The sequence below is a fragment of the Polistes fuscatus genome, unplaced genomic scaffold, assembly GCF_010416935.1.
Source record: "Polistes fuscatus isolate 324 unplaced genomic scaffold, CU_Pfus_HIC Scaffold8, whole genome shotgun sequence".
In the NCBI taxonomy this organism is placed as follows: Eukaryota; Metazoa; Arthropoda; class Insecta; order Hymenoptera; family Vespidae; genus Polistes; species Polistes fuscatus.
In genome coordinates this window covers 5199341-5217138 of record NW_025113162.1, presented here as the reverse complement: position 1 = coordinate 5217138, position 17798 = coordinate 5199341, and the positions used below count along the sequence as shown (strand labels likewise).

Below are 17798 nucleotides of genomic sequence, written 5' to 3'. Positions count from 1 at the left end.
TGAAATTCGTTACGATATTTCATTTGCGAATTTGTTTAATACAAATATATTATATAATCGTTGCTCTCATAAGTGATTAATTGTAAATTTAATCTGTGTCCAATGTAACATTTATCCCCATTAAATAACGTGGCAATGTTACGCAATTTTCTATAACGCAGCTTAACTTAAGTTGAATTTAATTTTCGTTTTTAAATTTGAATAAACAGCGAGGAGAGTTAATGAGAAATAATATATTCTTTATCATTTTCGATATACGTTCAAATAATATAACGATCATTTTAATTTTTCTTTACCAATTTACAAGGCATATTTCCAGTAGTTAAACACAGCCCAAAAAACAACAGATTTTATTCCTACCCATTAATCTTTCAAGCTTATCGATGAGCTTAAATTTGATCGAGCCTGAGCCCGGATTGGTAGTAGGATTTTTAAAAGTTAACGGGAAACAAATAAACCGGACACACATTTTTTATTTCACGTAAACACTATATGCATATGTCTATGTGTAAAAAAAAAAAGAAAAAAAAGAAAAAAAAAAGAAGCATGTAACGTTAAAGTTTGAAAAACAAATTGACAGGAATGTTTTTATTGAACGGAATTTTATTTGATCGCAGCTCAACGTAATGTCGGTTTTCGTTCCTCCAAATTTATATCCTCCGCGTTTGATATCTCGGGTCAAAAAAAGCACAGCCAGATTTTGATCCGCGTGAATTTTAGCGATACGGAAAGTGCGAGCGTATTTTTACTTGACGTTAGCCCGATACATACGCCCGCACCCCCATTGTGAGGAGATTTTGCTGAAACGAGTAACATCATATACGATGGGATATATATATATATGTATATACATACATACATTCATTCATTTATACATAGATCAGCGATTCGAGCTAGGTATTCTGTTTTGTAGATAAACTGCGTACATCAGAGGTTATCTATATACGTGTATAATATACCCATACAGAGGCGTGTATGGGTCTCATTGAAATTTTTATTCAAACTTTTCCGAACAGATTTTGATCTCCTGTTGATATTACCTCTCGTAAAATTTAACGATCAATCGATTTAATCAGTTACTAGCCCCTCCGATAGATACGTACTTTTTAAAAAGAATTAAATATTTTCATGTGTTAATGATTTCTTTCTTTTTTTATTTCTTTACCTGTTACGTTATTTATTTTAGGAGGTTTTCTTTTTATTTTGTTTTAATAATACTTCCATTGCATTAATCGAAAGTTAAAAATCGTTTAATCTCGATATGTATCATTTTTAAACAAATGTATTTTGTATTATACTTACTTCGATGAATATTAAATCGATTCTGATAGAACAACAAAATATTATATAATAATAATATAAAAAGTATAGAAATAAGGGATGACTATAAATAGGTACAAAAGTCGAGGTCATCGTACTCGACGTTTCTAATTTTTCCTTTTTTTTTTTTTATCATATTTCTCGACGTCCTTTTTACACGGAATGGAAAACTCGCACACGGTGTAGACTTTTTATTCGTCGTCCGATCTGTTACTAACACGTACGTAGGAAGCACTCGTCGTTACATTCGAAATTTTGACGGCCGTTTGGATAAATCGTTGCTACGAGGATAATGGCTGGGTCCGCTTGAAAACGAGGGAAAAATCAAATACCATCCCTACCTCTGACGTTTACGTGTCCTGATTGATTGGCCCATATCGAAGGAATTGTCGTTTTTTTCCCTCTCTTTTTAACGATTGCTATATCTTCTTCCTTCTCTCTCTCTCTCTCTTAACTCTTTCAGTGCTGAATACTTTTAGCTGAAATGTTTTATAGGAACGGAATAGTTTATCATTAATGCGATTGTTTTCGTTGATTGATATTATTTTAATCAGAGATCTAATAATAAATTATATTTAATAATTAAAGTATTTTGGTCGAAATTAAAAAATAAAAAGATGTTATAAAAACTCGTGTATGTATATCGTATTTATGAATATAAATATAATACAAGTGAATGCAACGGCTTTAATACGTCAAGATCGTAAAAAAAGAGAAAAATAAGTGGACCAGAAAATTGAAATCCCCACCCGAGTGAGTGTGCACCCACCATCCCAAAAGTCATACTATTACAAAGGATCGTAATATTTTGAGTGGATTATTTGATTTTCCTTTGATTACTTTTATTTTTCGTCTAAGGCCGTTCTTTTTTTATTTTGATATACAAATTTTAATTAAAAAAAAAATATTGATCGTGAACACACCGCGACAGTTTAAATCGGTTTAAGGATATCGCACAATTAACCAGCAGCAAGTAATGGTTCTGAATTTATATGCGAATAATATTAACAATATTTGTATTAAAGGATCTATAAACTAATGGATAGATCTCATAGATTGTTTGACAACGTGTCGAGATCCACCCCACCCTCCACCCTCCCATTCCCCCATCCTTTTCGAAAAACACAAACGTAACGCGAAATGCTTTTGGATTTGATACGGGACGTCCCTTTAAAAACTTATCCCTTTTTGCCTCTCTTCCTTTCCTTTAGGACCACGTCGTCGATGGAGAAGATGGGATTTCGTCGTCTTCTTGGATAGTAAGAGGGTAAAACGGACGGAAGCTTTTAGTAGGATATCCGTTTACACGATAATGTCCGTTTCTTCGTTTCCACGTTTAGTCCAATATGTCAAACAAACGCGGCTTCTTCCTCTTCTTCTTCTTCATCTTCTTCTTCCTCCTTATATTATTTTTTTATTCCCACCCTTTTGTACACAATGTCACGATAAAATTGAGAGGAAAAGAATATACACATACGTATGTATGTATGTATGTATGTATGTATGTATGTATAGTTAGGATAATACTACGTGTATCACAAGAGAGATTGATAGCTTTACGCATGTAACATAAGAAATTTGTTATCATAAGTAAACAAGTAAAAAAGAAAAAGAAAAGAGAAAAATAACTGTAATACATCGACAAGCTTAAAGATACAATTTTCAAGCTCCTTTTTCAGAAAAAGAAAAAAAAATAGAAAATATGAATTTCCACTTGATACTTTTTCTTCTTGTTTTTTCTTTTTTATTTATTTTTTTTCTCATCTTTTGGGGTTTTGTTTCAACGTCTATATGTATTTGTTTACGTGTATATATATATATATATTGAAACTGGATACACGTTAACAAGTAGAGACGAAAAAAGGGGGATACTTATCGACGTTATGTCACTTTACCACTCAACATCCCATTTCGAAACTTTTTCCACTCTTGCCTCTTATGTTAGTCCCTGTCCCGAACACTTTTCTCCCGTTCTATCTTCTTCAAATCGATCCTCCACAGCTATTGTATCAGTCGTACGAATTTGTTATTACAGAAAAGAAAAAAAAAAGAAAGAAAAAGACGAAAAAACATTGCTAAATAAACGCATATTGTATTCTAACGCTTACATTTCAATCGAAACGAGAAGAAAATTGAACTACCACGTTAGAAGTCAATTTTAATGATAATTATAATACATTAAACAAATATCCGCACGCTGTGGTTTAATAAATACTTTATCGAAACAAAATAAAAAGGAAACCGAAAAAGAAAAAATACGAAATATCTTTTTCCTCTTTCTTCCTTTTCTATTTTTTTCTTTTTCTTTTTTCTATTTCTGCAATTTTAACCGCAAAACTTCAAATACCCAATCCTACCAGCGAATTTAGTTGGAATATTTCTTTTCTCTTTTTTTTTTTTCGGAGCAACGAAAATCGTTTACTTCACGAACGTTTAAGTGTTTTTATTTTTTCTTTTATTTTTTATTTTTTATTTTCTTGTTTTTTCGTTGCTACCACTACGACGGAATAGAGAAAAAGAGATAGAAAGAAAAGTGGGTGGGGGGGTTGCGATGGGAAAAAGGGAACAAATAGGGGATTGTATGTCGAAGAGAAGGGGTAGAGGGAAAGGGAAATCGATTTGCGTTTTCGGGTGCGTGCAATCGGTCCTTTTGTCAAGAGTCGACCGCATCGTTACGCTTGTCGATCGTGGAACGTTTCGAAAACTGGCTGTAGAGTCTCATTCCAAGGATGGATAGTAATAGTAGTAGTAGTACAACCCATGCGTTTTCATCTACAAAGAGGAAAAAAAAAGAAAGAAAGAAAGAAAGAAAGAAAGTGAGAACGAGAGTGAAAGTGATAGAAATCGAGATATATCGAGAAAATATTTAAAAAGACGGTGCGATAAAACTCGAGGGATACTACTTTCTTTTTTTCTTTTTTTTGCTTCTTTTAAGTTTTATTTACTTTTTATATTTTTTTATTTTTATTTTTTTTTTTTTCTATGTTTTTTCAATCTCTCCACACATTTCTCTTTCTCTCTTTCTCTCTTGCATTAGTATCACAAATTCAGGAAGCTTTTCGAGCGCATCACGCGGCTTGCCGGCGTAATCTCTCATTGATTTGAACAACCCCCTACCCCCTTCCTCATCCCTTCCACCCTCACGCCCCCTTCACCGAGCCTTATTTCGTGCGTACGTATATATTTGTACATACGTGCTCTCGCATGTATGTGTTAGTCTGGTATACAATGAGCTTTATCTCTCCAAACGATCCAAGCTTTTCGGCAAACTTTGCATCCCATTGACCCCTTTTAGATCCATCGTTCGTGATTTTACGTATTTCTCATCACTTCTCTCTCTCTCACACTCTTTCTCTCTCTCTGTTTTTGTTGTTTTGTTTCTAGTTTTTTTTTTTTAATTTCCTTTAGTTTATTTCGTATTAATTTATCATCTCATTTTTCTAAAAACAAATTTAATATTTTATATAACGCTCCTCGTGGTGTACACTTTTCGGTTCGTGCGAATTTTGTCACTTTTTTTATAAATATATATGCAGAAAAAAATAAGAAACTAGTCGATAAAAATTGTAGAAAGTATTTATTTCTAATATTTTCTTTTTCCTCTCGAGAAAAAGTAATAAGAGAGAAATTTCTTATATGCGAGATTCGTATGAAAATACATTATTTTCAAGAGCGTAAATTGAAATCACGAATGAAGAAAAGTAACGCATAAATCGTGGGAATGGGGGTATCGATTCGTTGATATATTATATATTTACATATTTATATATACATTAAATAATATTGAAAATATCAATTGAACGGTTGATGGGTTGGTTTTTTTTTTCTTCTTTTTTTTTTTCTTTTTTTCGAAACGAAGTAATATCTCTTCCTCGTTTATTTATCCCTCCCAACCGATTACATGAAAATTTTCATTATCACGCATCACCTCATTGATTCTAATATGTAATCATTATTTAATTATTTAACTTAATCACACGCGCGTAATCCAACGATCCGTAATTACGTATTTAAATTACTCGTAATAAATGCCTCGATCGTTTACCGACATTTTCGCAAGCTTTCCTTTATTTTCTTTTTCTTTTTGTTCTTTTTCAATTTTTCAATTATTCCATGCATCACGTGTCGACGAGTCGTTCTCGTGATTTATGATATCCATGTACGTATACATACATATATTTACCTACATAACTATTACATACACATATATTCGAATACATGTGTATATATCAACGGAGATATAAAATAGGGAAAATGATAGCTGTTCGTTTCGCAAAAGGAATTTAATTCGATTGGATTCGTTCGACGACGGTTATTGCGGCGGCGATTCAATCGAATTGAAACGACAGCTCGTTAAGTATTGTTGAATAAAACAAAAGAAATGTTTTGGTAATTGTTCATATTTATCGTTGCAAAATACAAAGAGAGAAAGAAATAGGGAGGAAGAAAATTCGTACTTATTTGTCTGTTCTCTCAGTAATGAGAAAATTTGAGTAAATTGATATAGTTTCAATCCACTTATACGTAATATCCATTCTTCCAGCTAGTCATGCAAAACAGGTTCGACGGTGGTTCGATAGTATCGATAAATCGTCAGGACTAACTTGCCAAAGTTTGTCCTAACAATGTCGACATAATTTTATTTATTTCCATTTTAACTGACAGCTCTTTGTCGTTACGTTTTACACTAAATTTATAGCCGAATCTTCAACAATAGTATTTCTAGTTTTCATCCCTTACAATTCTTACATATATTTAAAAGATAACTTTTATATAAGTATCAACTATTGTGAGAAAAGCTTGCTCGTAAATATAAAAATGTTATATTTCTTTAAATAATAAGATTTTCACATTTGATATTCGATACATTTTTTGAAATATTAATAATAAATAATATAATATCCGATAGTTTGTCGCATCATCGATTATCGGATTTATGTTATGTAAAAATAAAAGTAAAAAAAGACGGAAAGGGGTGGGTATAAGTTACTTTAAATGAATCAAATCACGTTTATATTTTAATTTGATAACTAAAAGAGAAATATGTGTTTGTGTGTGTTTATTAATATAATGAATAATTTATTATATATATATACATAGAAATATGAATCTCGTATTTTGTTCATTTTCAGCAATTGAAACGGCAAAATATTACACACATACGTTACATTACACATATACATATTTCTTTTTATTTAATTAACATTTATGGAAAGTTCCAACAACAGTGTGTTTAAATATGTATGATTAAATTACTCCACGACGTGAATGAATTAAAGTACCACACCCGTTTTCTACGAATCATACGTAACACACGCTAGAATGTAAAATGTAGAACGAAATTAGTATAGCGTTTGAAAACTTTGATTAAATTCCGTATTCCTAAGAAAATTTTGCCTATTCGTTGGATACGTAGAAATGATTTATTTCTACTAATTACTTTTTTGTTGTTAATTTTTTTGATTACAGCACGCATCGAGGAAGAAAAAGGTGCGTCAAACGCTCAACTTTTGTGGTCAGCTTGTATGGCATTAGCCAGAGCAGTGAAGATTACGTCTCAAGGTTCATCATCAAGTGAACCAACCATAAGGCCTCTGGAACCGGAAATTAAGGCCATCGCTAAGGCAGCGTGTAAGAAGTTCCATTTTAATTTAAAACTTCACTCTCTTTCTCTACAGTCTAATTATTCGGTTCTCATTTTCGCACGTTGAGCACCAACAACGATTTCATTTATATTTTAAACAATAGCCTCCTTTTTATTATTATTATTTCGCTCATCATCCTTTCATTCTTAACTAAACGAGAAGACAATGATGATTTTTTATTTCGAACGAAAATATCTTTGATAAATCGTAAACGTAGTTTTATTATTTTCTTTTTTCATTCTCATGCTTTTCCTTTTAAACGTTCGCCCATTTTTCGTTTTCTTTTTTTACTTTTCATACTTATTCGGAATAAAAGTTTCTCGAAGGCGACTCGACGAAAAATAAAAAGAAAAAAAAAAAGAATGGGGATAAAGTTATTAAAATATTGTATAATACGTTTTAAAATTACTTTTAGTTTTATACAAATGAACTTCATAAATAATTTACAAACAGTATTCCCCCCGAAGCTTTTTATCCCGAAAAGTTTTTCATATCGTACAACGAAATCGTTTAAAATGTACGAACAATTTTGATAATTACTTTGATACGACATAATGAACATATTAGGCGAACTAAGTTTTAAGATAACGTTTAAACGATAATTATAATAGAATATTACAAATTTTGTTTTTTCTTTCTTTTTCATTTTTTCGTGCCAAAAAGATAATACTCGATCATATTTATTTTAATATATAAAATTTAAAAAGGAAATAGGTAATGAAATTTTTATGATTAAAAAGGGTCTTTTCTTATGGAAAAAAGATGCTTGATCGAATGCAAGAAGAAAGAAATGAACGTAGAAATTGATCACAAGGAAGAAAACAAAATAAAAAGAGAGAGAGAGAGAACAATTTCATTAAAACTTATAAAACCCTCTTGATTTAACACAGTCATTTCTGTTTGGTTGTTTGGTTGCTTGGTGTTATTTCCAACGAGATGTTCTGTATAAAAATAAATCTTGTCTCGTATTGTTAATGTGTCCAACGGTAGCTTCCTAGTATAAAAGAATTACGAGCTTGGCTTTAGGAATTTTCTATCCTTTTCTTTTTTACCATGGGTCTTACCCATCGTTTAATTCACTTTTTTCTAACTTTCGTCTCAGACTTTTTATTTTTCCTTTTATTATACTTTTTTGTTTCTTTTTTCTTGTTTTTTTTTTTTTTTGCTATTTTTCTATCGGTAATTCTTGTTGCAGGTCACGTTGATCGTGTTACGTTTGAATTTCCATTTCTGACTTTGAATTTTTTTTTTTTTATTCTCAATGAAAATGGGAACGTGAAACGTGCCTTCGCATTAATATCTAAGGTTTAACCCTATTTTCATCTCGTTCCCTCGTACGTTTACGATGGCATCGAAAGTATAATGGCAAAAACGATTACGATTTATTATACCCATAGAAAATTGTTGAAATCTTTTTAAACGTTCTTTATATTTCCCGTTATGGTTTATCGAATATGTCAGTAAAAAAGCTTGCGGTGGACTATGGGGTCGTATTCATTTTATAGTCTATTCACGTTCTTCTGATCGTAAAATATTTCGATCTATATGTTTAAAAATTAATATTTGATGTATTAATAAGAATAAGTGTATATTGAATCGGTTAAAGTGTTTCTTCGTATTTGAAAATAGCAAAAGTATAAAACAAGTTTCTTTTTTTTTTATATAAAAATATTTTCTATTCAGCCTTTTTCATAATAGTTTAAAACTGTTTTATTTTGAACTTTTATTATATAGAAAATTGTAATATATTTATTATATTACTTATTTATATATTAGTTCTTTATCATTTTGTACAAATCACACTTTTTACAAATTTTGAAAATATTAGGTGTGAAATAGTGAAATCACGATATTCGGAATTCGTGAAATGAAACAAAATTGCAACGTTTTATTTTAAGTGATACTTGACGTACTTCAAAGAATGAAATTTAATTGCTACGTTTTATGTTAAGAGGGTTCTTTATATACTTCAAACAATGTAACCTAAGCTGTTTTCTCTCTATTTTTTTCTTTATCTTTTTTTTTCTTTTCTCTTTTCTTTTTTATTTAATTTTATTCGAACATTTTAACACATTTTTGAAACAAATGTAATGTAGAATCCACTTGTATATTATTACTCGAATTACCTGTTTGATTAAATTTGGTTTTTAGCTAAAGAAGATCCATTGGTTCGTGCTGCGATCGCAGGTATTCCCGAGGAAGCTGCAAAGAGAGGTGTTTATCCGGAAGATACTCTTCGCAAGAAGTTCCTCGATGTGAGTTTTATTTCAATTTTCTTTTCGAAAAGCCGTGAACTTCGTGTTCTTTTTTTTTTCTTTTTTTACGCTTCTTTATTTATCCCACCAACAAAATCGATCGTGTCTTATTTTTTTTTTTGAACGGTAAAAGTTTATTAGAAATATATTGAAAACTTTTTTTCCTTATTCGTATGATGGAGAAAAGGTCATGGAAACTTTGGGAGAAGGTTATTGAAAATTTTCGATGCTTGAAAAAAAAGTTAGTTGAAAGATGTGAAAAGGTCATAGAAAATTTGGAAAAAGAAAGAGAGAAAAAAGAGGGGGCGTGAATATATAAATGGGAAGATAGAAAAAGGTTATTGAAAATGTCTGCGATTATGTCATTGATTAAATGTATCTTTTTACCTTTTTTTTAATTATACTGCATTGAAAATTTGATATTAATAACTGAAGAAATTTTCAGATATTTTCTAATATTTGTTTAAAAAAAGAGACTCAATTTAATATATAATCGTTAGAAAATGATTTCCCCCTCCATTTCGGTTTGATTATTTATCATAATATTATATTTAAAATCCATTTAATGTTGAATTAAATTAATCTGTGACTGTTCAGTGACCTATCACCACCACCACCACCACATGATTTACTTATATCATCATCTGTCGTAAATGTCCTTTACAAAGAATCTTTCACGAATTCTCAATCATAATCTCATTAGCGCAATTAATAGTCGATTACGTTAAAAGGTAAAAGCACTTAACGACTTTGTCTGTGGTCTTGTCGTAGTTCAACGTCGTTAATATCGATCCTATCGATCCTATCGATCTTAAGTAAACGCTGTAGAAGATAATTTGAGTACTTTATTGTTGTTGTTCAACGATACGTGAAACGTTATACCAAGAAAAGATTTTTCTTTTTCTTTCCCTCTTTTCTTTGTATTTTATAAAATCTCGTTTAACGCAAGAAGGGCACACGTGTGAGAAAAAGGATGAAAATGAAAGAAGAAGAAGAAAACAAGTGTTAAAAACATTCCTTCCCCTTTGGGAAATTGGATTTTTTTCAGTTAGAGAAACAAGCTAGAAGATTAGCCTTGGTACCTGAAGAAGGTGCAGCACTACCAATTCACCTACTCAGTTATCTTCAAAGCGCTTTAATTATCAACACAAGTATTCCCAAAAACGAAATCGAAGACGGTCTTATCGACGTGGATTCTCTCAACACCTACGACATACTTCAACGTGCAAGGTAAGTCGTATCATTGTTATCGTTCATTTCAAAAAGAAACAGAATGCAAAAATTCTTATTGCATATAAATGATATATTTTTTGTTATACACGTAAATCGTAAAATATTATATATGTGGGATGCGAGCACCTCCAAGCCAAACTTAAATAGGCATTCGTGAGGAGATTGGACGGTGGGCACTGGATAGCTCAATGGGTAAAGACCAGTCGCCCGGAAAGCGGAAGACCCGGGTTCGAATCCAGTCAGTCCAACGGTCCAATTTTTTCACGAATCCTACATATATATATGACTTTTTTGAAGATGAGTCATTTGATACGTTGTGGTAGAAATAGGTATACATCAACTTTACTTACGTTTAGTGTTAACGATTATTTAACATTCCTGGTCACGTTCAATACCGTTTGCTAAATTCGTCTTTTAACTATCGAAAGACGTACATATATATAGAGAGAGAGAGAATGAGATAGAGTAAGTAGAGAGGAGCTAAAAATTCTGTTTGAAATCCGAGAGAGAAAGAGAATATTTTATTAGTCACGTACGGTAAAATCCGGAGAGTGGTTGCTACCGGTTGGTGACTTGGCGTGATCTTTGTTCGATGTTACTCGGCCACTTGGACACGTAATTCGTAAGTGGATGTATACCCGTATTGAGTTTTACGAATTCAGATGATACGATTTTTCGTACCACATTTCTTTCGTTTGTCGGTAGACATCAAAAAAAAAAGAAAGAAAAGTAAAATAGTAAAGAAATTAGGACGGAAACAAAGTAATAAAAAAAAAGCTGTTTTTAAAGAAAAGTTAGTGAATTGAGTTGCACATCGAAAAGTGGAATTTTTCCGATCGAATTGTGTTTCCTTTTTCTTATCCTTCTCTCTTCGGTTCTTCTTCTATTTTTAGGTATTGGCTCGATCGAGGAGACTTCAAGATGACTTTACGTTATATGAATCTATTGAAGGGTGCACCAAGATCCATCGCAAGAGAATGGATGAACGAAACGAGAATTTTGTTGGAAACTCAACAGGCTATTGACGCTTTGATGGCATACGCCGGTGTGACCGGTCTTATGTTTATCGGTCCTGCTACTGCTAACTCGTCCAAGGTCAGTTCGTATTCTTCAATCTGACGATGTCCTCGAAGTCCCCCGTATTTCGTATTTTCCAATAATTTTCTCTTGTCAATTATATTGTATCGTTTTTTTTTTTTTTCCATAAATGGATATAACGTGACCTCGCAAGTACCAATACGTTCCCCTCGTGTAATTTTTATGTAAAAGAATATCTTTTTTCTTTTTTATTTTTATTTATTCTTTATTTTAATACTAACAGAAAAAAAATATGACGAAGGTGAAAACAAAAATTCTATCTCTATCTTTGAATATTTTATATTTTTAAGATTAATTTTTAATCGTAAAATTTGTTTTCTTTTCTTTCCCCCTTCCCCATTCGTTTGTTGTTTTTGCAATCTCGTTATCAAACTTATTTCATTTCTCAAAACAGTCGAATCGTTCGCGTAAACTATTTAAAATAACTTTTAAATCATTTTCTAAAAAAAGAGAGAAAAGAAAAAAATTATTCTATACAAAAGTAAGGAATACAATGGTGAATACGTTAGTTCTGACGTATTTTATGTGTTAGTCTACTCCGGTCGTGAAATTCCCTTTGGGTTTGTAGTTTGATAAAAAAAAAAAAGAAGAAGAAGAAGAAGAGATACCTAGAGAAGAAGAGTTCATTATAACGTAATCAAAAATTATTAGCGATGTAAATAACGACGCAGCAGACTGTGTTTCGTGGTAAGAGAAGAAGTAAAAGCACAAATTTTGTAGTAGAAAGTTATCCCCGGTTAATTCGATTTTAAACGGGAATAATGGAACTGTGCATTTACTTTAGAAAGAAAATGACCGTATTATAATAAATGCGTATTTACGTACGTTTTAATAGTTGTTCTCTCACAACTGTTATCTCGTAACAGATATATATATACATTTGTGTGTGTCCCTTTACTTTAATTCTTAGAAATTTTCTTTTAATTTTGTTAACGTGTTACCTATTTTTATCAAAGATAAATGTACGTTCCCATTTCCGCAATCCTTTAAACTTTTATTTTCAGATTTATTATTCATTCTCCCATTGGATTCACGTTTCTTACGAATGTTTCAGCAATCGGCCGGACAAAAGTAAATATAACCGGATAAATGTCGGACGTGATCGAGAAGGAAACAAAATAATAAAAAAAAACAAAAAATGATTAAATAAACGAAGTATAGCCAGATAAATAAAATAATAAATAACGAGAGTATGTGAATTTGTGCATGAATGGGGTATATGTATGGGGTATATATATATACATGTATGATAGAAAGAGAGAAAGAGAGAGAGGGAGAGAGAAAGAGAGTGAGAGAATGATAAAAAAAACTACGAAAGAATAAACTACCACTGGCATTGACAAAAATTTCCCTTGGACGAGATCAAATTAAAAATATTTAATTATTTCGTTCAAGGATTTAATATACATATATATATATATATATTTAACGGCGAACGTAAGTAATAAAAGCTTGACTAAGCTCATTTCCAGAAAGTCCTTTTTCTATAATTAATTCGCGATATTTATATACGACGCGATTGTTCGAATAACACACAAGACGAAAAGAAAAATAAAACGCTTCGTTAATAACGATAAAGAAAGAAAAATAAAAAACAAGATATCGTTTACTATGTTACATCGAAGAAAAAAATGTCTTCGAATGATTTATAATCGAAGTTTTTTTTTCCGTTGAATCGAATCAGTATCGTACGGATTTTCTGATAATTATATATATTCGAGTATGACAGCAAGAAATAAAAGATATGGTGGAAAAAAAAAGAAAAGGAATAAAATATTATTCTTAGGATAAAGTAAACTAAAACCGTGGTCTCCGGAAGGATTACTGCATGTTTTTTTTGGCGGCTAGTCGAAATATCTCGATCGAAAGATGGTCAAGGTATATAAAATTAAACATTGTTATATACAATATAATGCGTTGCAACGTTGTGTATTCGATTTACCTGTCAATCAAACTTTCTATCCAAGATTCCTTTTCCTTTTTCATTTTTTTTCTTTTGTTCTTTTTTACTTGGCACCAACTTAGTAGATGTACTTGGTGTAACAGAAGTGTTTTTTAAATCCAATAAAAATAACTCCGAATTTCAGGAATTGATATAAAAGAAATCAAAATGAAAGTTTGTGAAAGATAATAATGGTTTCGGTTATGTGATCTCTGATTTTTTTCGTTTTTTTCTTTATGCATAGGTCATTTTTATAGCAGTGATAAAATAAATAAAGAAAATATATAAATAATAAAGAAAATTATGTATATATTAAAAAATAAATTTCATTAATTCGTATTATCGAATCTCGAATATCGAAGGGAGAAATTTTTTGTTTAGTCTAAAAAAAAAAATAAAACATGAGGGGGTTTGATGGGGTTATCGCATATAGTTTTCGTTTTTCTCTTTGATTCCTACGTAAAATCGGAAGGAAAATAAATAGAATTTGATAAATGATTTCCATTCCAAGCAAATGGATGACTTGATCAACATAAAAAATGTAGAGAAAATAAGACGGGAAAGAAAAAGAAATGACTTTAAATCTTACAAGATTCATACGAGTTGTCTACTTGCACTAAGGATTTGAGATTTCTCGCAACTCGTAGGAGTATAGCACTCGTAGAAAGAAAATAGGAAGGGAAAGGGTAAGGGAGAGAGAGAAAGAGAAAGAGAGAGAGAGTTATTCCACGATCGGCTTAAAGGAACTTTGAGTGGTTCTTTACTCGTCCTTCTTTCGTATCAAGGTAAAACTTTGGGGATCGATTGGAAAGAACATCGAAGATCGATTGACTAGTTCTGACAAATAAAGCCAGCCGACTTTTGATTTTTCACAGGAGACGTTATAAGAAACGTAAGTAGACACGTATGTAATTTGACGTAAACTATGATTTATATAGAGAAGAGTTCCTTTCTATAATAATAATAATAATAATAATAATAATAATAATAATAATTGTGATCGATGTGTATAAAAGATCATCTATTTCGATATTTTTTGTCTTCTTTTCTTTTATTAGAAAAAATAATATCAAAAGATTTCATTAATTTTATACGATTACATTAGGGTGAATCAAAATGTTTTTATGCTTCTATTCTGTTGAAATTTTACTTCGAAAATATTAATAAAAAAAAAAAAACGCACGAACTTTTGATTAATTTTAATGTATTATCAATATTTTCAATAATAGTTGATATTGATATAATATTAAATATAATGATATAATATAAATATAATTGATATAATATCAATATATAATGAATATTTAAACGAATGAAATTATTTCACATTACATTTGTTTCGTATTTTATTTCAAGATTTCAAATATTTATGTCGATTATGACAGGATATTGAAAATAGTATTGTTTATAGATAAAATCTTCTCTCTTAAGGATATATAAGCATTTGAAAGTTAAAACTAAAACAACAGGATAGGAGGGAGGGTGTTGGTTGGTGAGGGTAGGGGTGGTGGGAGGGTCGTGAACAATACGTTGCGTATAATGATCGTCGACGGACCGTCGAGCCACTGTCCTAATTTAAAATCAATTTGGTAGCCGCGTGTTTACGATAATGGCTTTGGGTCTGTAACGGCGTCACGCAGAATTCGATGTCGGCTTAATCCCATCCAAGTATGTATACAACAACAACAGCTATACTTCACTTTATCGCTAATTGAAACAATTCCATCCCATACATTCATAAACGATATTCCTATTTTGATTCTCCGATCGATCTCCTTGTCGATGATTTATTAACAGTGATATCGCGTTTTGTTTTAATTCCCTTATATCCTTGTAACATTAATATCGTATTTGTTTTATTGATTTAATAATAATAATAAACAAATCCCCTTCTTCGTGTTATATTAGTAATTTAACTTAACTCGAATTTAATTTGTGTGTCGAATTTATATATCGTTTTATATATTATATTCATTTCTTCTAATATTACGCGTACGTTAGTGTTTATTTATAATTTAAAAGAAATTTTTATAAAATATTATTATTTCTCTTTGTTCTATGCAATTTATCTTGGCGGATATCGTCTCTATTTTTAACGACTTATCATTCTAATAATTATATCTTTTTTTACGAGCATTCTCTTTGTTTTTCTTTTTTTTAAAACCCTAACAACGACTACGTTAAAATTACAATCCATCCTTATCGTACTTACGAAATGAGTCCTTTCATCATCCTTATCGCAGAACTTTGACGATCTTTATGTTTATTACTTTTCTTCTTTAGAAATGTCGTTGGAAGAAAGATTCCTTTGGTTCGTTGCGTGAATGGAACGTTTTGTTTTTTAATTTTCCTTTATATATTTTTGTCTTTTTTTTTTTATATATATATAGAAATAAGTAGAAAAAATAATCACTGATGTAAGTAATTAATGATTAAAAAGTTAATCAATAAAAAATAAGAAAACAACTAAAAAACAGGATAACAAAAGAAGGAAGATGGGGAAGGAAGGAGTAAGGTAAAAAGTCTCGATGTAAACGAGGTATATATGTCAGTTAAAATAAATGCTTACAAATTGTACGTTTGTTGTATAAAAGCACGACGAATGAATCGTGATCGGAAAAGGCAATTAAACTTCGATCGTTTCTGTTAAATCGAAATGCTATATTAGACTATACTATATACAGTATATCTATACGTTTTAGAACTGTAACAAGTTTGTTCAATTGGTTTCGATTCGCTACACAACCTTAACGGAATTTATCCATCGAAGCTATCAACAAATCGTGTCTATTTTAAATGCTCGGTTGTTAACTTTCTAATCTTTTTTTTCTTGTTTTTTTTTTCATTACAATCAAAGTTAATTCGTATGAAATGAATTCATTGAAAAAAATCAATTTCTTCAATTTACAGTAGAATTGTTTATAGTATGAATTTGTTTATTCGATTTGTAAGTCTTAAATATGAAAGTATCGTGAATTAAAATTCATGATTCATCAAATGTTGTAAACAGAATTGATGATGGATCGAAGAAAATATAAATTCGTAGTCTATTCGTAACTATGAATGGGATAAAACTATGTCGAGGTGAGATAAAAGAAGGACTCTTATAAAACTAACGTCACACGAAAATGTCATCGATCATTCGAATTTGTAATTAGCATTAAATAATAATTATCCGTTCGAAATTGTAAAGTGTTCAACATTTTTCTACGTCTTTCGTAATCGACGACGACAAAACCCGAACTTTGCGAAGAGGAATGAAAGTACGAACGACGATTACTTTAATTTGATTATAAGTATGATAAATGCGCAAAATGAAATTAGGTACTAAAAAGAATGTAAAAGAAAATAAGGAAATAACGAAAGAATTATCGAACTTTTTGCGGTGTTGTTACAACACCAATATTCATGCGTGTGTGTGTGTGTGTCGGATTTATTTATAATTTATTATTTTATATTACAAAAAAAAAAATATAAAAATAAATTTAACACGAGAGTTTTCAAATACTCCATTTATTGCTTTTCATTTTTATTTCTTCTTCTATTGTTTCTATGTATTTCTTGAAAAGCCAATAGTTAAGAAATTTCTTTGTAAAAAAAAAAATTGAATAAAAGTTACAAAGTTACATTTAAATAGTTTCCGACTTTAAATTAATTGTTCGTTCGAAGATATTAAACCGAGTAGCAGCAATTCTTGTCTACGTCGTCGTCGTCGTCATCGTCGTCGTCGTGCTTTTAACTATCTCCAATTCATATGTATTTATTCGTGAGAGCCTTAATTTGATACGACGCTTATATTTATGCGATGTAACAAAGAACGACGAAATAGATTAAAGTCTAGACAGACACTAGTGTTAAAATAAAATAGAATGTATATCAATCATAACGAGAAAATTTCATTTTCATTCTTACCACCATTCTCTGCTTACCGTCTCATCAATTTAACTGTTTCATCAATTTCATCTTCTCTTACTTTTCACCAATTTTTATAATAAATTGAAATAATTATATCATTTAAGTTACAGTCAATTAGTTTCAATTACAAAAAGTTTAATAATAATAATATCATATAATAATATTTTTTCCTAATTATTGTAACCAACATAAGAGATAGGGAAAAATATTTCAATTTAATTCGATTTAATTTTATGATTTTTCTTTCACTATTCGTTGTAACAGTAAAAAAAGAATAAAAAATAAAAAGATAATAAAAGAAGTATATCTCAACGAAATTTGATCCAATTTTATGATAGATTTTTTCAATAATAATAATAATAATAATAATAATAATAATAATAATAATAA

General features: G+C 30.3%; 1 protein-coding gene across 2 annotated transcripts in view; it reads left to right on the top strand.

Annotated features, from left to right (window-relative positions):
* The window catches only part of LOC122525086 (MICOS complex subunit Mic60), a 28742-nt gene extending 15283 nt beyond the window's left edge, over positions 1 to 13459 (top strand). For both annotated transcript variants that reach the window (XM_043647693.1, XM_043647692.1), the window contains 5 exons: positions 6790 to 6951; positions 9117 to 9220; positions 10269 to 10450; positions 11347 to 11548; positions 12606 to 13459. In XM_043647693.1, the coding sequence (XP_043503628.1) occupies positions 6790 to 6951; positions 9117 to 9220; positions 10269 to 10450; positions 11347 to 11548; positions 12606 to 12626 (671 nt within the window). In that variant the 3' untranslated portion in view covers positions 12627 to 13459. The remainder of the gene's footprint in view (positions 1 to 6789; positions 6952 to 9116; positions 9221 to 10268; positions 10451 to 11346; positions 11549 to 12605) is intronic.
* The last annotated feature ends 4339 nt before the right edge of the window (positions 13460 to 17798 follow it).